Consider the following 22,843-nt stretch of genomic DNA (forward strand, 5'->3'; position numbering starts at 1 on the left):
GAGCTTGTACACATGGTGGGTCAGAGATTCAGGAAACGGTAACCTATTCCACTCCCTCAAAGTAAAAAGAAAAAATAATCAGAAATATTAAATTAAGCAGGAATTGAGTCTAACAGATTCTTCCATCTTTCCTGAGTGGATGCACAAAAGCCAGGCCTCTTTCCCTTATGAGTATGTCCTACTGTGGTGCTTCATTGCAGATTAAAAAGTCATCAAGCACGGGAGTCATTCACACAGTGAACATTTCTATCTGTCTGGCAGCTTATATGGCCCTCATCATCAGAATATCTGAGCATCTTGCATATTAATGAATTTTTCCTGACATCATACTTGGCAGGCAGGGAAATATTGTTATCCCAGTTTTGCAGATAGGGAACTGAAACAGAGAGCAATGAAGTAACTTGCTCATAGTGACATCGGAAATCAGTGGCAAAGCCAGGAATTGAACTCATCTTCGAAATCCCAGTACAGCAATGCTTTAACCACAAGGCCATCATCTCAATCTTAGTACTTATTTTGTGGATGAGATTTTTTTGGATTTGTGCTCCTAAATCACCTAAGCGCTCTTGGAAATCTCACCCTATAACTTCAGTAGCTTCTTCACATGTATGTGCTTAACATAACCACACTGCATATGCACACACACACACACACACAAATTCACAGGCTGGATCAAATTCATCGCCAGCAGCTGCAGGGTTTACACCAAGGATGCATTTGGCCCCTAGAGCCTTAAAATTCCACCTATCCTGCAGAGGGCTGTCTTCCCTGCAGAACGAATGCCACTGAACAGCCGTGTTCCAGTTATTGTTAGGTAGGAGTTTTAGCAGGGCCGCCCTTACCCATACGCAAAGTACACAGCTGCGTGAAATTTCCTGGTGCCCTGCGCAGATGTGTGCTGCTCCAGCCCCTGGTCTGCCTCTTCCCCAGGACCCCCACTCCCCTGAGGAGTGCAGCAGGGCTGGGCCTGCACTCACCGGCAGTGGGAATGCAGCAACCCAGCCCCAGCCGCGCAGCCGGTGAGTGCTGGGGGGGTGGTTCCCCCTGCCCCCCAAGCCAGCCCCCCTGCCGTGGAGGCCTGGGGCCCGCCCACCCCGCTCCTTCCCCCCAGAGGCCTGGGGCCAGCCCCTCCGCCCACTCCTCCCCCACAGAGGCCTGGGGCCAGCCCCCCAGCTTCCTCCCCGCTGTGGGGGGGCTGCATAGGGCCCCAGAACAGCTAGGGATGGCCCTGAGATTTAGCAAGGGGAGGTTGGTTGGTTGGCTGTCATTTAGAGACTCTCCCTTCCCTGTAGCCCACGTGGGATGTTAAGGCTCCAGGAGTTCAGTCATTAACCACTTTATTGTGCTTTGAGACCGTTTTCAAAATATTTGGCTTAGGACTTGTAACTAAGACATAGTTGAAGCCTGAAAAGTTGATCAAAACATACTGATGGCTTGTTTTGTTTTGTGCACTACGCATAGCCATATAGATGCTACTTATTATAGTTTGCAAGCCAAACACTTTGTTAGCATCCAAGACTTCAGCCAGTGGGCATTCACTTTGATCACAATGGGATCCCCTTATCTGGATCTTTCCCGGCTTTCAAACATCTATGGCTGATATCTTATCTAAATCTTCTGATGCACAGTTCATCAGTCATGCCAGGAAAATTGATCCTTGGCCTATAAACACTCTGACTTTCTGAATCTCTGGTGCTGTTTCTTTCTTTCTTACTTCCTTGACAAATCCTAAAGGCTGACCCTGTGCTGGCAAACAGAACTAAACTCTTCACTCCTGTGCACTGGCATTTTTTCTTCCTAACTTGGGATTCATGCTACGTTTTGCACTTGTGTTACATCAATTAAACTGAACAATTAGTTTTACAATTAGTGTAATATGTTTTAAAAGCATTTGTATAGGAGGAGCCAAATTCTACTCTGTTACATTAATAATGTAAATGCAGATTAACCCCACTGCAGTGCAACCAGTGGAGTTACTCTGGATTTACACCCATGTAACTAAGCACAGAATTTGGACCTGTAAGCAACATATTTCCTGAATGATATAATAGTTTTCAAAAACATTTTCTTTTATTTACATTTTTTTCTGCCATTTTACTGGTGTGAGAACAAGAAGATATTACTTATAGCCGCACAAGCGTAGTCACAATTAACGTGCTAGAATGTTCTCTTTCACAGCATCTGACACATTTGTTTTAGTAACTATTGGTAATTAAGATTAATTTTAACCCACACACAGTATCAACAGAATTCAGAGAAAGATATATGAAACCCAGACCTGTGTGTGTAAGCTTCTCTTTCCAGGAGATTAGTAATCCTATGGCCAAGCTAAGAAAAAATAAATAAAAAAACCCCTCAAACCCTTGCTTCAGTAATTGTAAGGGGTTATATTGTTGCAATCCTCTTGAGCACTTAAAAACCAGAATTTAGGTACACAGTTTGATTTCCCACTTCCCATGTAAGGATTTAGACATGCAGGTCAAATATAAAGGTGGTGTCTCTAAGGCTATAAGAAAGTTTGCAGGGGTTTGGGGCTACAAAATTGTGCTCACGGTGTTAAAGTTGCAGTTTTGGTGTGGTCAGTTCAAGTATCATACTCTGCCTGCAGGGCAGGGCAGGGCAAGGGAGGGCAGGGCAGGGGTGTGTGTGTGTGTGTGTGTGCAGAACCTAAGCTGTTTTTTGTAACTGCCTAGATGTCAAATTGGCAGCAGGGTCCTTTTCCTTGCAACTGGGGTTGGATATGCCCACCCCGCCCGCCAATCCCCAAGGCGATGTCAGGGGGTCTGCGCCCTAGAGCTGCCCCAGCTCAGAGACCCCTGGTGGCCCTGTGTGGGGCTGGCACCAGCAGGGCTCCCCTGTCCCAGCCTTGTGCCCTATGGGAGGCACAAACCCAAGCCCCACTCATCAGCAGTCATGGAAGCCAAAGTCCTTGAGGTCGTGCAGGAGATACTGCCGCTCCGTGAGCCTGGCCTGTGCCACCTGGTGGAGGTGAAATTGCACTAGTTGCAAATCCAGCACTAGTAGGGTCAAGTCCAGGCAGCGGTGCTTAGCATGGAGCCAGGGTAGCGAGCAGGGCAAGCCCCCTGAGGAGCCTGGCCCCATCTACATCTACCAGTCCCCCCCCCCCCCAACCGCATGCACTGAATTGCTACACCACTTCATTGAAATATGACTGGCCTTCCCTCTGTCATGACAGAGAGGCAGCAGACCAAAGTTCTGTGAGTGGTGTTGCAAAGGAGTTGCAGTGAGCATGGGAAGTTTGGTAAGCATTGGAAATTGAGGTTTCTGAAATTAAATATTGGCCCGCAATTTCTTACAGCCTTCCGTATCTCCCTATATAAGGAGCATCCACATGACAACATCAGCTCTCTCGTACAAATTGAGGGTGGATAGCCAGAACTTTGAGCTAGGCACATGTAGGTCAACATCTTTGCAGTTTGGTGTGCCTCAGACTTTGAATGCCCAGTGAGATTTCCATAGCCAGCTAGGATTTGAAAATTAATGGGAGATGTGTGTCTAACTTGCCTAGTTTGTTTTAAAAACTTCACCATGTGGGCCTGATTTTCAGAGATGCTGAGCACCCACAGTTCCTACTGAAGTAGGCTTTTTATGTACACAAGAACCCATCTTGTCAGAGAACCCAGGATAAAGGAAAAACTAGCTGGGACAAAACCCTATAAGATATACAGCCAAAGTTACTCACTTCACCCCTATCGCCTGTTGGAGGGTCCCTAGCAAGTTTGGATTAGCAGGAAAGACTCCAGAAAGGAGGAATTGATACTCTAGCATTTAGGGCACAATTGTGCTCCCTCCCCCATGCACCCCCAAGTTACCATATAACACACCCTCATCATGCCCTAAATGTTGGGGTTTCTGTGTTTTGACATAAAATTCTGGAAATTTTCAATGTTCAAATTTTTCCTGGAAATGTTGAAAGCTTTAGAAAAAATGTCACTAAATATTTAGTTTAATCATTTTTTCAGTGCTACACTGTGACTTTATGGAACAGCTAGTCCATTGTGGACTTTTAAGGGGTACAAGTCTGGAGAACTGCATTAAAAATAGACTACTTTGCTTCTTAGTAAACAGGTATGCAGATTTTCATTACTGGTAAAGTGTGGCTACTGCATGCCTGATCACTCATAAGTCTTTAGGCATCAGGATCATTGAATACATGATCTTACAGATATTATTTCAAGGAAAACCAACCACCTATCAGTTCCAGGAGCTATGGAATGAACCCCTCTATAGATAACTGACTCAACCTCACAATGCTGAACGTGCCAGGCTATACCAGTTCTTACATTTCTTAAGAATGAAATGAAGCTATGAATTATTGGCCAATCCTGCAACCCTTAACCGCATGAGTAGCCTTTACTTACACAAATTCCATTCACTGAATGCAGTAAGACAGCTTATATGAGAAAGTGTTGCAAGAGCAGGCACTATTTATGCAGTAGTCCCATTACCAAACATTCATAATAATTTTGGTTTTGGGTGTCAAGTTTATATGAGATATATGAAAGCAGATGAGCTTAAAGCAGGTGTTCAAACATGCCAAATAAGTGTGAGGGTTTCCCTACAACTTTATTTTAAACCAGCATATAGTACATTTCATATATATGTGTGTATACACATGTTGATTCCAGAACAGTACTTAGGGCAGATGCAGCCCAGCCCTCTTCCCACCCACTACCACTACCGTTGCTCTAGCAGCTTCCAGGTATTCCCAGTGCATTGTGGGCTGGGCCGTAGATTAGAATGTTCATGTCCATTTCTGATTGTGGCATGCTGCCAAAATTTTGATGACAACAAAAGTAGCAGAAGGGAAATGGCAATTTTTAACAGTTTATAGTTCAGCTAAATCTGAAAGGAATTTCATGGGATAAGCAAAAGGCATGTGTCTAGCCTTGGGGATGTTCAGCTTGTTGAATATCAAAAGGCTGCTGCAAACAAAGTAGGTGTTAGAGCTACCAGTTCCCCCTACAACAAATGAAAGAGTGAGTCTTTCATAGTATGGTGTACCTTGCAATGTACCTCAATACACTGAGTACTCTCTATAAAACATATTTGAGATATATGCTAATGCCTTCTAAGGAGAATAAGCAAAATCCTGACGTGGTATGAGAGGTTCAATTCTCTTGCAATTCTATAGGACAATTTCTGTGTAAAGTCTGGTAATTAGTATTGTAAATGACATGCTGCATGTAAATTTGTCAGAAAATAGATGTAATTGCTAAGCTAGCATCTGTGACATATATACATTACTGGCACTGAATTGGTATTCAGTGAGTGTGCAAAATGAGTGCAATTACATGTCAAGGGAACAAAAAGGGGTATTATGTTTTACTTATGCGCTCATGTTGTTTTCTTGCTATTCCTTCCTTCCTCTGCCTTTGCACCTCCACTGAATGCCAAATCAATGTGATTTACACTGCTTTCCATTCACACCTATTTACTGATCAGCTTACATGAGGTAGGTGTGTTCCAACATCCTGTAGGCCACTGCAGAATTTGCTCCTATGTAACTAACGCCTGGTCTACAGTACAAAGTTTGGTTAACGTAAGTCACCTTGCGTCAACCTAGTTGTGCGTGTCTCTACACTCAAAATTGTCTTCTACTGATGTAAATATCACCACTGCCTCCCAGAACAGCACTGAGCCATGGCCGACCTACTGTGGTCAATACTGTGCAGCACACATACCATGTGACCTATGTCGATCCTAACAGTCCTCTAGCAGCTATCCCACAATGCCTGACACTGACCGCTCTGGTCAAAACTGTGAACTTCACTGACCAAAAGTTATGGAGACCAGAAGCAAACCGCCATTTTAAAAAATCCATGTATTTTTGAAATGCGTTTTCCTGATTGCCCAGCCTGGTGAGCACCCCTAGCAGCTCACCTTTGTTGTGTGCAAATGACCTTGCTGGCTACATGCTCCAGCCATGCTCCTGCTTTGTGGTGTTGGATCTCCTGGGCCTGTGGGGGGAAGAGGCTGTGCTGGCACAGCTATGGAGCAGTCATAGAAATGTGGACATCTATAAGCGGATTGCACAGGAGATGCAGGTGAAGGGGTATGACAGGGATCAGCAGACTTGCTGCATGGAAGCGAAAGAACTGCTTCAGGCATACCAGAAGGCTAGGGAGGCCAACAGTTGATCTGGTGCTGAGCCTCAGCCTTGCCGCTTTTACAGTGAGCTGCATGCCATGCTTGGCAGAGCCCCACCAACCCTACAGAGCACTATGGATACCTCCCAGAGCCTGAAACACAGACCCCTGCCATGAACAGTGGAGAGGAGAAGGAAGATGGCAGTCATGTGATCATGGGGTCCAGCTATGCTGCAAGCCAGGATCTGTTCAAGACTCCACCACAATCTAGTCAATTCTGTCAACTGAACACAGGCGAGCCAGATGCAGGGGAAGGAACTTCAGGTAAGTGTGTGAATGCATTTCCCATTGCATTACAATGTTTATATGTACAGATGGCACCTGACCCCTACATAGCTGGACACAAGTATAGACTTTTCATTAAGTTCCTTGTACTAGAAAAGGTGGCAGTACAAGACAGGGAGTGTTGTTATCTACTTTTCATTCCCCTGTACAGTTAGGCGGGGGGGGGGGGGGGGGGAGAAGGGGGAGAGCATGTGGCAAGGATGTCCCCTGAATCCTCCTGAGAGATCTCAGTGAAACTTCCACGGAGGTGCTCTGCAAACCTCTCCCAAAGGTTTCTAGGGATGACAGCCTTATAGCTTCTTCCACAGTAGGATACTTTCCCAGGTCAGTCCACAATGACTTCAGCAGGAAACAGGCTGGCAGCATACAGGCCCAGGCGACTTCGGGATGCCAGCAGCAGCTGTGCTCTCTGTGTTTTCGTTACCCTCAGGAACAAGATATCAGCTAAAATCACCACCACCTGTGGAAAATAGTGCCAGTGCTCCATTCCATTACCCTGCACTCATCCATGGAAATAGGGGATGAAATGGTATTGTTTCATGCAAGAGAAAAGTGTTCTGAAATTTAACTTTCGCTTTCCGTTGTGACTGTACGGACAATGGTATCTCAGTGTGTTTTGTCTATAGCTGCTGCCATGGAATGCCTGAACATGATAAGGAAGAGAAAGAAGAGGAGACAGCCAAGAAGATATGTTCGGTGAGATCCCCTGCAAGCCAGTGCTGCATTGGACCATGAACAGAAAGACTTGGAGGGTGAACATTGCAGAAGAAGGAAAGAGTAGACAAGAGAAAGTCCCAGCAGGAAAAGGAGAGGGAGATGCACCAGGACATAATGGGGCTTCTCTGGCAACAAACATAGATGCTGCAGATGCTTGTGGACCTACAGGTTCAACAGTCCCAGTGTTGCCTCCCTTTTCAGTCAGTGGATAACTCCCCTTTAGCACCACCATACACTCCCCAACATTCCATGTGGCATCAGGGGCCACATCCCTACCATTCCAGGCCGAGGGCCAGTAAGGGGAACCACCACTTCACATACGCTGAGCTGTGAGCGCCCCGGTTGTTGTAGGTGGAGCCAGTATGGACATGAATGTTCTTTCCCCTTGTTAAGTTCTGTTCCAGTAATTTCTTTCAGAAGTTTTTATTGTATTTGGGTTTTTGCACTGGTTTTGAGATGCAATAAAAATCTATTTTTGGGGGGGGGAGTAAATAATTCATCTTTATTACTTCACAATATATGCAGCAGAATGCCTAGCACTTGTGAAAGCGCCCACAACTTGTTTTTCTACAGCAATTCCTAACACCCCCAAAACTTTAGGGCCAGATAGAGCACAGTCCACCACCCCACATTACTGACTGTTAAAGTGCTCTTTCAAGGCCTCCCTCAGTCGCATAGCTCCGTGTTGAGCTCTTCTAATAGCCCTTGTGTCTGGCTGTTTGAACTCAGGAGACAGCCGCTCCACCTTCACTCTGGTGGCAAGTTTTCTCCCTTTGCCTCACAGATATTATGCAGGACACAAAAGGCAGCTATAATTCTTGGTATGTTTTTTTTCACCGAGATCCAATCTTGAGTAAACAATGCCAGTGTCCCTTCAATCTACCAAAAGTGTATTCACTGGTTATTCTGCACCTGCTGTGCCTGTAGCTGAAACTTTCCTTCCTGTCAAGGGAGCTGGTGTACAGCTTAGCCAGGGGAGCAAAGGGTAGGCTGGGTCCTCCAGGATCTCACTATTGGCATTTCAACATTGCCAATGATAATCTACAGTGGGCAAGAATGTCTGCTTGCAGCTTTCTGTACAGTCCTGTGTTCTTAAAGATGCAAACGTCATGCACCTTCCCCGACCACCAACATTGATGTCAGTGAAGCATCCCTGGTGACCACCAACGTGTGCATAACCATAGAAAAGTAGCATTTTCTATTGATATATTCGGTGGCAGGTGCCAAAATAGGGATATGTGTGCCGTCTATCACCCCAGTGCAGTTCGGGAACCTCACTGCTGCAAATCCATCCACTGTGTCCTGCACGTTACTGAGAGTCACAGTCCTGCTTAGCATGGCCCCTTCACACCTGCATGACAACAGCGCTCCACATTCCGCCCCCCCCCCCCCAGATTTCCCAACTCCAAAATGATTTCCCACTGACCGGTAACAATACGATGTCACAAGCTTCCATAGAGCGATCACAACTCACTTCTCCACTGTCAGTGTAGTTCTCACTTTGGGGTCCATGTGCTGGAGGACTGGGATGAGCTCGGCACACAGATCCAAAAATGTGGCCGTTCACATCCAAAAATTTTGCAGATACTGCTCATCAGTCCCAAATCTTCATTATGCTGTGATCCCACCAGTCAGTGCCAACCTTGAATTTTTTTTTTTTGCTATGTCCCATAGCTGTCTGTCCTCCACAATATCGTCATGTTCCCCCATTGTTGCAGCTCTTCTTGTGGCTCTGCAGATACTGGAGGATCGTGCATTCTGTGTTTGCAATGTTCATGACAATAGTGCGGAGCTGTACATGCTCCATGCTTCTGTCAGAGATGGCAGGCTCGAGAAGTGCTGCTTGGTTCTGTGGGATTTTTAAAAATTGTGCCAAAATTATGGGATATGGATGGCATTGAGAAAGTTGCATGATGGGAACTTGATCCCCTTGCTCTCAATCACCCCGAGTGACTTGTTTCTGCCCCAGCATGCATTGCCAAAACTTCCCAAAAGACAGCGTGCCAAATGATGCGCGTTGCACACTGGTCCCTACCCATGGTGCACTGCACGGTGCCTCGACATAAGCACTCCTGATGAGTACATGCAGCCCTGACACAAGGAGCCAAGTATGCATGAGCATAAGCAGTATACTAACTGTAACAGCTTTATGCTGACCTAACTTTCATCAACCAAAGTTTGTAATGTAGACTAACATCCTGCCTACAGATCTGCCAAGATTCCCAGAAAAACCTAGTCCAGCATGTACCGCACATGTCATGTTAGAACCATTACTTAACACATCAATTAGCGTGACTACAGAAATGCATTTATAGCACTGAGCCTGATTCAAACTCACCGAGGTTTTTCACCCATCTAATACCTATGACTTGAAGTGGAGTTACTTCTGACTGACAATGGTGTAAGCGAGAACAAAAACAGACCCTCTATCTTTTCCAGCCATTAGAAATGTGGTTTAGTTTTTGTTCCCCAGTCCTGGTATTGTACATCTGAAATACATGCTGGTGGGACACACACAAAATCCCTCAAAACAGCGAGAGCAGCCACAAAACCACAAAAGACTCCCACCACTGTGGATTTTTAAAGTGCTTAGGGCTTGTCTACACTTGAAAGTTAATTTGGATTAAGGTAGGGTGTGTTTTTAAAGCAGTAGGCAATTCCTGGATAACTCCATGTGTAGACAAGCCATTAGTCTTAGTTTTCAAATACATACATGCCTAAAGTCAAGCATCTCATTAAAACTTGCCTGATTTTTAGATGTGCTGCATACCTGCAACTCCCACCTACTTAAAAGACAGCTATGGCTGTTCAGGCACCTCTGAAAAATCACTGTGTCTAGATGCCTAAATATGGATTGAGATGTCTAACTTTAGGCACCTCTTTTGGAAAAATTCCATCTTAGGGCTTGTCTTCACTACTGGGGTAAGTCGACCTAAGTTACGTTACTCCAGCTACGTGAACAATGTAGCTGGAGGCAACGTAGCTTAGATCGACTTACCCCGGTGTCTTCACTGCGCTGCATCGATGGGAGACGCTCTCCAGTTGACTTCTTTTATTCTTCTTGGGGAGCTGGAGTACCAGGGTCGATCAGAGAACGCTCTGTTGTCGATTTAGTGCGTCTTCATTAGACCCGCTAAATCGACCCCTGCTGCATCAATTGCATAGCATCAATCTCCCCAGTAGTGAAGACCAGCCTTTAGTCCCTACAATTCATGAACAGAGGATGGAAGCTCTTACATTTTGATTTTTCTGGCATTTGGTGGTAGAAACCTGGGGACAGATTTCTGAGATGCACAGCATAGACAGTGTACCCCACTGGGAGGGGAGGCCAAAGTGGCTTTACATTACTTTTGCTCCCTTAGAGCAGTGGTTCTCAGCCAGGGGTACGTGTACACAGAAGTACATAGAGGTCTTCCAGGGGGTACATCAACTCATCTAGATAGTTGCCTAGTTTTACAACAGGCTGCATAAAAAGCACTAGCGAAGTCAGTACATACTAAAAATTCATAGAATGACTTGTTTATGCTGCTCTATATGCTGTACACTGAAACGGAAGTACAATATTTATATTCCACTTGATTTATTTTATAATTAAAAATGGTAAAAATGAGAGAGTAAGCAATTAGTCAGTAATAGTGTGCTGTAACACTTTTGTATTTTATGTCTGATTTTGTAATCAGGTAGTTTTTAAGTGATGTGAAACTTGGGTACACAAGACAAATCAGACTCCTGAAAGGGGTACAGTGGTCTGGAAAGGTTGAGAGGCACTGACTTAGAGTAGTGTTGAGGCTGCTTTCATACATGGCAGCCTCCACAGGGCTGCCACACAGTCCAGCATCCCCTGTGGTGATGAGTACTATGGGCACGTCAGGGGCTGCAGGTGTGGACTCTGTGGCTTATGTCAGGTCCACGTGGTCCTTTGTGGCTCTTTAATGTCCCTCTTTGCCATCAGAAGGATATGTAAAGGGTTGGGGCAAGAGCCAGTTTTGCTTCCCTACCCAGTTATGTTATATAAATAGTTGGGTGGGTGGGAGGGTGCAGTTAATTACTTTAAATGGAAGTTGATAACTTCTTAACCATAGGCTCCTAAGAGCTCCTTGTGGAAATGAGCTACTTTCTCCTCAGGTCCAGTTAAGATTTAGTTGCAGGAGGATGTAAGATTCAAACACAGGAGGAATTGTTCATAAGGCACTTGGAAATCCTGCCGCACTTTCTAATGAAAAAAGTCATTTATTTTCCTATAGCAGAACAATGTCCCAGTTTAGAACCTATAATGTTGAATGCTAGGGAAGGATTAGGTTTAGATTAATGTGTGTGACATAGGCATTATTCTGTGCTCCCTGTGCTATGTCAGTAGCTGTGTCTGTCTTCCCGGAATGTGCTACACACAAAATATTTTAAAATTCCTCTTTTTAAAAACAGTAAATAGGTCAATGTGTACTTTCTACCCAGTTAAATTAATTCATTGTTAGGTAATAGGTAATAGATATTTTTGTATGTTTAATTTTCATATTTTGGTGCACACTGTTAGATCAGATATATATATATTTTTAACAATATATATTATAGTACACTGGCTCATTCTGATAGAGTATTTTCTGTTACAAAATGGGTTAGTAAAATGTTTCTGTGCTGTGGTCTTGCATGCTAAATTTAAGAAAGGATTTTGGTTACCAGTTTCTAAACATCTGAAAAACTATTGTTAATTCTCCAATTCCATTGACAGTTTTATGTTAGATATTTTAAATGGAGCCACTTTAATTTAAGGTCATAATTGCTTGCCAGTGTCAAATATCAAAGCTCACAGGGAACATCATTCTGTTTTTTGTATATATTTTTTAAAATTTAAGTGGGTTGGCTCCTAACTTAAGGATTTATCTGAGTTCATAGTTCAACGTTTCACACCTGAAAAGTATAATTTATGTGACTCTTTTCAACATGGTGTATTTAAATGGTTACTGAATTTGAAATGGCTCTATCATCTAGTAAGAACTGAGTCCATTTTTAAAATATGTGTTTTCATTCTGTGCTGTGTTAGTGCTGTGGACTGATACATATTTTACCTTTTAAAATCTGACATGTAAATATTGTATTCTTTTATCGAGATTGCACATTGTAAAATTGTTTCTCAGAAGTTCTTAACTCCCGCTAGAGAGAAAACAACTGTGTTCATGCACTGTTTAATTGTTACAAGTCAAAGTACAGCCAAAGCATTTTTCCTTCAAGAGGCATATTCCATATCTATTTTTTATGTGGTTGCGTGAAAATAATTTCCCTCCCTGTCTGCAAACTAGACTGAGTGAACAGTGTAGATAAGATTCCATGGAAAGGAAAGGAATTGTCAGAGAAGTTTTTTTCAAGAGCTAATGTCTGTGTGGTCCTCTCCATTTTTAGAAGAATAATAAAATGGCTGAATTCTATATGGGTCTGTGTGGTTAAACCACCATCTTAATTTTATTGTTCTGGTTGCTTCTTATCAGAAAAAAAATCTTTTAGTAAACCATAGTAGCTCATTTTAAACCAATTATTTCCCCCCAAAACTTAAGCTCATAGTATCACCAAATGCCTGATTTATCAGACAAATGCTCTGCCTGGTTTGTTAGCTCCTTTGTTGGGAAAAAAATCATCAACAAAAGAATATAACCTATTGATATTACTTCTAAAATACATTAGGGAGAACAGATTGAGTTAGAACTAACCACATGAAACTATTCAGTCGGATGAGTTTACAATTAGGCATTTCATTTTTTGTAATGAACACATACATCAACAATAATCCATGCTATGGTACTGGAAACCATGCAGAAAGTGTCTTTGTGACAGCATGTTGGGGTTATCTAAATGTGGGGAAAAGGCACTTTTAGGAGAAGAGAGAGGCTTTTAAACAGCCTCTACAGAAATTTAACCTCTTAGATCTTACTTATTATCCTTGTGGTATAAGATTTTTTATTTTGGAGGGGGAGGGGATATAAAGGTGAGCAGATCAGCTTTTCATTCATCTCAAAAACCTAGTGAAACTGTGAATTTTCAAACAGAATTTTACCTTAAAAGCTCCACTGCTGCAATTAACTTCCCCAGCATGGACCCCTGTAGGCCCCCACTGCAGCTAACAGGGTCCCTCCTGCATGGGTACAAGGGGCCAAATTAGCAGATACAGTTGCAGGGTCAGGCCCCTCTGTTTGTAAACATCTGAATTTGATCCTAAGGTACCATAGTCTAAAATTCCAGCTGGGTTAATTTACATAGTTTTCTGGTATGTTTTATTAAAATGATAGGAGCATAATTTAAAAATATAAATAAACATTTTAATGGATAAGAAAATAAGATTTTTTTTGTGAGGTTCTGTCTGCTTTAATCGAAGGGTAATAAAGCAAAGTGATGTATTACATAAAATCAGTGTGTGAGACAGGCAGAGTAGTTTCTGGAAAAATCTTAAAACTCAGCAGGTCTTTTTCTTTGCTTAGAACGAGCAGAGTATGTTTGTGGGCATGTCTCGTGTTTGTTATAGGTCTCACATTGTTTTTTTCCTTCAAGAAAGCCTGATCATGATGCCCTCCTAATTCACACACCAATGCAATGGGATTGCAAAGAATGCACACCAGTGTAAAGTGTGTCCTGATGGGTTGTGAAGCAGCACTGTGAAATGCTGCACAACCGCATTAATACAATTCCCATGCAATGAGCAGTATTCATGCCATTATTTTTTAAACACAAGTGAGCAACACCATTGCTTTGTTTCTTCTGGGATTTCCTGAATTTTAAAATGATTAAGAAAATACCCTCCCTTTAAAAAAACAAATAAACCTCCATTTATAAGAATCAGGATGAAGACATTAAATGGAATGGGTAGCAGGCTGCATAGAATCTAGAGCTAACCTGAATTCTTGCCTGCCCTTCCCCCTTCTTTTGCTCTAAGTTAAGGTTCCACATGCATGACTCTATGTAGTTTCTTGACTATTCACGTAGAACTTGTTTCTTTTGTTTCTGTAGCAGCTGACAAAAAATACCTCCCCCCCCCATGACAGTTGCTGTCTGTTTTCAAGTTGTGGTGATTTTGACCTTATATTCAGCATCTCTGTCTCTTACTGTTCACAGTATCTGTAAAGACATCAGATATGTTCCTGCCTACCATTTATATCCTTAAGTAATATGAAGGAGAAGCCCTGTTTAAAACAAAGTAGGTTAAAGTAACTTTCTAGCACTCAGTCAGGTTGACGTTTTTACTGTTGATTTCTTTACAAAAAATTAACAAATAAAGGTTCTTTGGCATTATAGCCTACAGCGGCAGTGTTTAGCCTTTGCATAATGCGAACATCTTAAAGGCTTGTGTTTAGCTGCAGGAAATTAAATGTGATGCTCTCAGCTTTAGAATACTTATTGGGAAAGGTTTAATATCCAGTCTTGGGTTATTAGAACCTTTAAATCATCCATAAAAATTATTCTTGATTTCTATGAAAAATGAACTCGTAGATTAGATGACTTTAGACAGGCTGAAGCATCTTTTAATGCTGTAGAAGCATTTCTGACTTCAGCTGCTGCATTGCCCTGACTGAAGTGAATGATAAAACATAGTGTCAGGGGCAGGCAATTTTGTTATAGTTACTCTCATCATATCTGTTCTGTCTGTAATTGTTTACATCTGAACCTGGCTCAGCAAGGGAAGGTGTGGGTTTTCCCTTCCTTCCCTCCCCCCCGCCCCCCAGTCTTGTTCTTCAGAGTAATATCACTGAAGCCCTTGAATACTGAAACAATTATGTTCAATGTTAATCTTTTTTCTATATCATGGATAGTTTAACTCCCCTAGCATCAGAATAGGATAATTAGAGAAAACTTCCCTGTGTTTTGCTTTCAAAACTCTCATTTCCTCAAGTATGTTGTGGAGCTAATGACTAAAGAAAAATTTATAAACTTAGGTCTCTTAAACATTTCCTTTTAGTCTATGTGTCATGTGTTGTAAAACCTCTAATTTGCACTTGCTGTAAAATAACATGTCATCTTTCAAAGCATTTAAACCACCAGCCCCAGCACTGTATTAGAAACCATTCACTGTTCACAGTGCACCAAAATGCAGTTTTTATTACCAGTTAGTATTTAAAGGGGGGGGGGGGAGGAATTGGCCAGGGAACATTTAAATGAGTTAAACACCGCTGCCCGCAGCCCTTCCCTCTCCCCCACCCTTTAATTAGTTGTAAAAAATCATGTAGTCACCAGTAAGTAATTTAAAGTTTTTTCTGACAACAGATAACACCATAGAGCTACACAATTATTCTCTACTCGTCATATATATTGGATTATTGTCCAAATCATATTATAGGTCAGCGTGAAGATGCACACAATTGTGCTGGCCTTCCTGGTTGCTTAGGTCAACCGAACTGTAATTATGGCAAACTGTTTGCAAGACAGTGCTGGTGTCACTATAAAACTGTTTGTAAGTATGAACATGAAAACATGAGTTTAAATTAAGGACAGTTAAATGCTAGAAGTGTTTTACTTTGCATTTAAGCTTCTGAAGGCATAGGTGATTTTAAAATGAATTCCAGTAATCAGTTTGGTTACAGTTAATATTGCACCTATTACATTCAGATCATTTTTATTCCTATTCATTTAAGGTTTTTCTTCTACTTTGTAAAATTCTCAGTTTAACTACGAATTGATGGTGAACCGGTGTTTGGAAGGAGAAATGTTTCTTAAATTCCTCGGGTGGTGGGTTTTTTATATTTCCTTTCTCAGCTGTAGATTTTAATAGACTTGTTTTCTTGGTGTTGATTTTAAAGTATGTTGAGGATGTTATTAAATGGTGCTAGACAGATTTCCTAAGGCTTTCATTTCATGAAATTTTTCATTCCTTGTGTCTCAGAAGCAGTCTTAATCTACCTCCCTTACTCAGCTAACTGTGCTGAGGCAGTGTTCCCATTTAGGATAATTGTCATCTCTTTATCTATACTTCATGTTGCCTTAGGTTTTGAGCATGCAGTCACCTAATAAATTATCAGAGCCTATTAAGACTATGAAGGGCTGTTCCTTTTATAGCAGATCTTTTCCAAGAAACAGAATCAGGAGTTGCTCATACTTGTTTTAGCAGTGCTTTAGACTTTATGTTGACCTAGACATCATGTGATGTATAGTAGTTTGTTTTATTTTAACTTTATTTTAAGATGCTGAGTTAATCGCCATGTTTCAGTGGTATTTTTATTTTGGATAATCATTTATTCCAGTGTTATTGGTTTGGATTATATATGCATGTTCAAATGTGAACTTGCTTAATTTTCCTTCGCATAAGCTTGCCTGTCTATTGTTTTGTATATTTATGTATACAGTGTGTACATAAGAATATACAAATCTATATAGAGATCAGCCTGTGTCTGTGTATCATAATGTTTTAGGTTTCATTTCATTGTGGTGTAAGGTAAGAATATACAGCTGACACCTTAGCAATTACAAGCAGTTTGTATTTTGAATTCTCAGCTAGAACAAAAGGGTTAATACCACATTTCAATGTGCATGAATGATACCATGTGGTATCATTTGTGTGCTCCAAGGTGGCTGACCATTTCCATTTTGGTGTCAATCCCATGAGAACGAAAGCATTTCAGAATGGGGTGTGATCTGTCCTGCTGGTAAGAGTGATTGACAAGGAACGAATAAATAGTCAGAAGAACTGAATAAATACCACCCTCCTGTTTAAGTCCAGGCGCACACGAACAGGCACATACACAATTTAATGCAACACTTCAACCAGCAGGCTGACTTGCTTGGTGACAGAAACATGGCTGAAAAGCCAAATTACAGTTTAATTATAACGGCTTTTATTAAAACAAGGGCAACAAAAAAATGCTACCAGAAATTTAAGAAAACTGGCGGGTGGGGGTGGGTTTAAACTATTTTGAAAGCAGGATGTAACGATAAATATAGATGCAAAAGCTGATTGAGGCCCCTGGAGTGGAAGTGGGGGCCCTGCCAGCAGGTTCTTGGTCAATTGGTGAGGCGAAATGGTTCACTGAATTGGATAACACAGTGCATACCATAGTGACTGATTAAATTGATTTGTCTGTGGCTGCAGCCTACTCTATTACTGAGGCCCTTTAACCTATTTTCGAACTCTTTTAAGAGAAAGAGAGAGAGAGAGAGAGAGAGAGAAAGCTTCTGGATGAATGTGATCCTAAAGGAAGGAAGTGAAAATAAGTTAAATTTACAACTATAAAATTCTCTCCAGAATTAAGGTCAGATATATCATTCCCAAAGTGGTTTACAATCCTTACTAACACATAGATAAGAAGTCACAGAATAAATATCCTATACTATATAGAAAGAAATCAAGAAAATGCCATTCTTTAATATCAAATTTAAATCATAACACCCCTCCCCCTTATTTTTTAGTATCTTTCTAGAACTTTGGGGGAAGGGGGCTTACGGAAGGGATCATTGCCATTATTTTTCAGTTGTCACTCTTATTGTTTTATCTAGTGGTTTTAGAGAAAGCTTATCTGACAAGCATAGCTATATACCAGTAAGAGATGTTAATTTGGTCATTTGTTTTGAAATAGCTTCAGTGACTGAGGGAAAGGAAACCAATGTACAATGTTTAATACATGAAAACATTTTTACTAAACTTAGGAAATATCTATCATTTTGGTCTTAGAGAATAGGACACATGTGAAATAGCTAACATTTTATTTAATCTTGCTGAAATATTGGGGAAATAAATGCTAGATGACTGTGGTTTGTAAAACCTTGCCTATTTTCTTTTTTTCCTTTCAACGGTAGGGGGTAATTAAGATTGCTGGGTCAGTTTACAATACATGCAAACAGACTCAGTTTGAGAAAGAGTTCTTCAATCCTACTGGCCGATTACACAAAAAACAGATGTATACTGAATATTTAAAAATGTTAGCAGTTCATCTGAAGCCACCTAAAGACTAATTTTAGGGGTTTTTTTGTTATACTTCTAAAAATTGGGCACAATTGATGTCATTACAACATTCTATGCAAGGATTTTTTAAAAAAAATCATTGGAATTCTATGTATCGTTTGACTTATTCAAGTTATAAATTGCCCTTGCAAAATTCAGCTTGGCCAAAGCAAGGAATTTTTTTGATCATTCTAATGGGTGGGCAAGGATTGTTAGAGGGAGAGGTTCCCCTTCCTTGCTTGGAAATATTCATGGCAATTTTTCAAGGCTGGTATGAACTGTATACTGTTTTTAGCAATTTTTTTTCCAAAAGTGAAATCTAGTTCATAAGCTAAGGCAAACATACACACCCATGCTTAAGTTTGGGCATGCAAATAGACGAACACAACAGTCACAAAGTTAAATATGTGCATAAGTGTTTGCAGGGTTCTGGCTAAAACTGCAATTTTCCAGTGATCTGCAATTTTAAAATATCTAACTGTGAGTTAGATCCAAAGCCCATTGAAGTCCATAGAAAAGTTCGTAGTGACTCCAGTGGGCTTTGGAGCAAGTCTATGTAAGCACTATTTCTCTCGTTTAATGGGTTTGTAAGTTAAGCATGGAAATCACATCATATGATTTGGTGTCACTTTCCTCAGTAAAATGGTAAACAATGAATTAAATTTATGCATGTGTAAGATGTATATTACTAATTATGGAAACACAGCAAATATCTATACAAAGGTCAAGATGAATGTAACATGATGGTCCTATTACATCAAAGAAATTAACTTCACAGACCTGCATTCTGGGCATGACTTAACAGTTTGTGCAATTATTTTCTTTTTAGCAAATAGTACAAGAATGTATACTGTGCACATTTTAAGAAATCATAAATGTAGCCTGTCATATAAATAAGGATCATTCAGTGAGGTATTGCTTGAGGACTGCAGGATTGAGCCCTTAGTTAACAAGATTACCAGTATAGTATTTACATTCTGGCTGTGTGTTTAATCATTGGTTTTAAAGGCTAAAGCCATGTAATAGCTGGACATTCTATTTGGTTTTGGAAGACTTAAATTTAATTGGGTTGAGTTCTGGGTTTCCAAGGAAGAAAACAATAAACCCATTTTATGACTCTCACTGTTATATTTTCAGAACCATGCTGTAACCTCTTAGCAATAGGTATTGCCAAAAGCTTCCTCCTGGCCTCCATCCCCCTCTTACTATGTCCCAATGATTCAGGCATGGAGAGGACCTTCCACTCAGGCAGCTGGGTCCATGACACCATTCCCCTTGCATCACTGTTGGGATCTGGTGGGTGAGCTGGGGGTGGGGGCACATCATTGCCCCTACCTACTAATCCCTGCACATATTACTGAGAAAGGTAACAGAACACAAGATTGTATAACTTTTCCTACAGAACCTCCTCCATGGTGAGAGAACATACCTTTACGTGAGGTCCAGGGGCAGCCTGGGCCAGGAGAGTTCACAGAAGTCATGCGACAGCAGGCAGTGGGGAGAACCCCCGAGCTCCAGAACTGCCTCCAGCCCAGCCTCCTACAAACCTCCTGGATCATGGGAGGTTGAACTCCACTTCTCTGCCCCACAGAGGAAAGAATCAGGGAGGAACTCCTCTTCAAAAGGGACCTTTGCAGAGATTTCCTTCCCGTTACCTGGTGGGGGAAATGATCTAGCCATTATCATCATAACATCCCCTTTGCTCTGTTGGATTTGACTAATGTGGATGCCATACAGTTTTTATGGTGGTGTATTCCTTTGGAAGGGTTGGGTAAACTGTGGGACTGTTTATCAAAAAGCATGAACTTCTTTCTTATCAAATTTCACCATATTATTCAACTTTTAACAGAGGATTCTTCTCCACCTAGTAGCTAATATGGCACAAACAGGACTAATTAGTGAGGATGAACTTGTAGGCCATCATAGCCTAATTTTTTTTGCAACACCTTCAGCCATTAGCCCAAATTAAACACACTAGCACTCAAACAGTTTATTGCTACAAATATTGAAGTAAAGATATTTAATCTACATTACATGAGCTACAGACTTTATTGTGGGCACATGTTTGAATATTTGGTGCCCTCTAGTGGACCATTTTAATGTTATCAACCCAAGCACATTCTCTGAGATTATTTATTAAAGGGAAGCACAACTGGTACATTTTGGCAGAGTCCAAATACCCATTTTTACAGTTTAATAAACTATAAAGCTTATTTTTGATTCTGGACTTTAACTTTTGTTGCCACTGAGGGGTACATAAAATCATTATTATTCCCTTCATATATTTTTCTAATGTATTTGCACACAGTGGCGGGGACTGTTGGGTCTCACACAAAGAAGCCCTTAGAACTTCACCTTTTGTGTACCTAGGCCATATTTTTAAAGCTATTAAATGCATCTTTAGGCACCTAAATACCTTTGAAAATCTGGCCTTAGGACTCAGTCAGTAGATAGACTCCCACTGACTTCAATGGGCTTTGAATCAGACTCTAATTAAGGGCCAGATTCTGTGTGAGTGATACCAAAATGCTTGTGGAGGAAGATACTGATCAGTATGAATGAAGGTGGCAGAATCTGGCCTAAATGAGGATGAGATTTTCATAGTACCTAAGTGATTGAGGAGCACAAGTCCTATTCACTTTCAGTGGAACTTGTGCTGCTAAATCATTCAGAAACTTCTGAAAAATATCTCACCTTAAATCCTTACAGCCAGAAAATAAATACTATAAAATATTGAGTGGAAACTCCCACTGTTTTACAAATGTGCTGTGTGTCTTCACACTAAATTAAAAATTGTTTACACATAAGATTTGGTTCTTCCTCTTTCTTTCTTTAATGTTTTGAAGAATATTTTTATTGACGTATTTTATAACAGACTCTCTTTTTCATTTGTAGATGCTACAACTGTGGTGGCCTTGATCATCATGCTAAGGAATGTAGTTTACCTCCACAGCCAAAGAAGTGCCATTACTGTCAGAGCATCATGCACATGGTGGCTAACTGCCCTCATAAAACTGTTTCACAACAGCCCACTAGTTCTCAGGGAAGATATGAAGCAGAACCACAGCCTTCCACTTCTGCTTTCCTGAGAGAAGGGGGAGGGGCTTACTGCCATTCATCTCCATCATATTCTCAGGAGGGAAGGTCAGAGATCTTAGAACGTTCAGGCAGGTCACCACAAGAAGCTTCCTCCAGTAAGTTATCTGCATCACCTGAAGAACAAAGCAGAAAGGGGCCTTCTGTTCAAAAAAGGAAAAAAACTTAGAGCTTTGTCGTAACCATTCATTTTCTTTACCCTCTTGGAATGTCTACCTCATGCAAGAACAGCGGAAGTAATTTCACTATCAGTAGCTGACCTGAAATTTTAACTACTGTTGAGGAACTGTGAATTTTTTTTTTTTTTTTAAATAGACAAATCACTCCAAGCAAATTACATTTGAGCAGGGTGTCTTGTGTTTTACTGCCTGTGTGTGTGGATGTCCATGAGTGCATGTGTCTCTATCATGTCCTTCTGTCTGTATGTATACATATCTATAATTGCTATCTCTATCTCTGTATATGTATACATACACACACCAGCAGAACATTCTCCATTTCCTAGGATACATCATCCATTGTGAAGCAATAGTCATGGTTCAGAATGTTTTTGGATACTCATTCCTGGCAACAATCTTGAAACATGCTTTAAAAACCAGTTAAGATCATGACTGTTACTTTTGTATGAACCAAAGGATACTTCACCTCTCAAAGCTGCCAATGATACGGTACTAAGAATACTAAGACATTCCCCTAACCCTCTATTCTGGGTAGATATTTTGTTCTTGATGCCCAAAGTGTAGCAATGTTGTTTTTTTCTCCACACCTGTCAAGGGCATGCCTTGATTAAGTATGGCTCTGTTGCCACAATATTTGTTCAGGAGTTAAGACTCCAGAAAAGACAATGAATGTGTAGTTTCTGTGCAGAGATCTCAAATGTTGTGTTAAATGAATATGGTTTAATTTTAAGTTAGGTGACCGTTGTGTGGGGGAGAATGTGTCAGTTGTTCTGAACTGATTGGTTTGAGTGGTATCAAGCTACCACCCTGTTTGCCCCCTTTGAATTTTGTGAAAATCTTGGGGGGGGGGGGTAGGGTGGCGGCAGAAGCTGCTTCCCTTGGTCCCAATTTGTCCCCCTGAGTCAGTGTACAGATCAAGGGGATTTCCCCCTTGTTTACTACTGAAAGTCATGGAGAGAACTCCCTAGGGTTTTTTAAGATAAAGGAAAAAGAAACACAAAGTTAATGACATATTGGGGTACAGCCTTGGTGGAGAATAAAACTGTATGGGCACTTACAGTTGATCAGCATCCCCTGCTATTCATATAGTAAAAGTACAGTATTGAATGAAGAACATACACAGCTGATGCAGAGAGGCCTTAGAGCAGGGACATGCAAACATTGCGACACTTGCCAGAAGCCCTAGGACTCCATCTGCTTTCCATGAAATGGAGAAGACTGCAGACCAGCCTCGGCTCAGTGCATGCTAGGACTGCTCTTCTGCACTGAAGATGAACGTGTCTGCAAGCCCCATTCTAAAACTCGCTGGGCTGCACTTTAACCAACCCATGGCTGCACTTTGGCCATCCGTAACCTGGTCCATTTGCAATTGGTAGATTAACAAATTATACCTAAGAAAATGTCCTTCTAACCATCCCATTGCAGATGTAATTTCTTTGGAGAAATCTGTATAATCCTTAACATTGGCAATAAACATAGGCTGTTAC

At 41.3% G+C, this 22,843-nt stretch overlaps 1 protein-coding gene across 3 annotated transcripts in view; it reads left to right on the forward strand.

Annotated features, from left to right (window-relative positions):
- Positions 1-21,346, forward strand: part of LIN28B (lin-28 homolog B) — a 126,264-nt gene extending 104,918 nt beyond the window's left edge. For all 3 annotated transcript variants that reach the window (XM_065402055.1, XM_065402056.1, XM_065402057.1), the window contains one exon: positions 20,977-21,346. In XM_065402055.1, the coding sequence (XP_065258127.1) occupies positions 20,977-21,346 (370 nt within the window). The remainder of the gene's footprint in view (positions 1-20,976) is intronic.
- Positions 21,347-22,843: the final 1,497 nt, after the last annotated feature.

The sequence above is a fragment of the Emys orbicularis genome, chromosome 3 (genome assembly GCF_028017835.1).
Source record: "Emys orbicularis isolate rEmyOrb1 chromosome 3, rEmyOrb1.hap1, whole genome shotgun sequence".
In the NCBI taxonomy this organism is placed as follows: Eukaryota; Metazoa; Chordata; order Testudines; family Emydidae; genus Emys; species Emys orbicularis.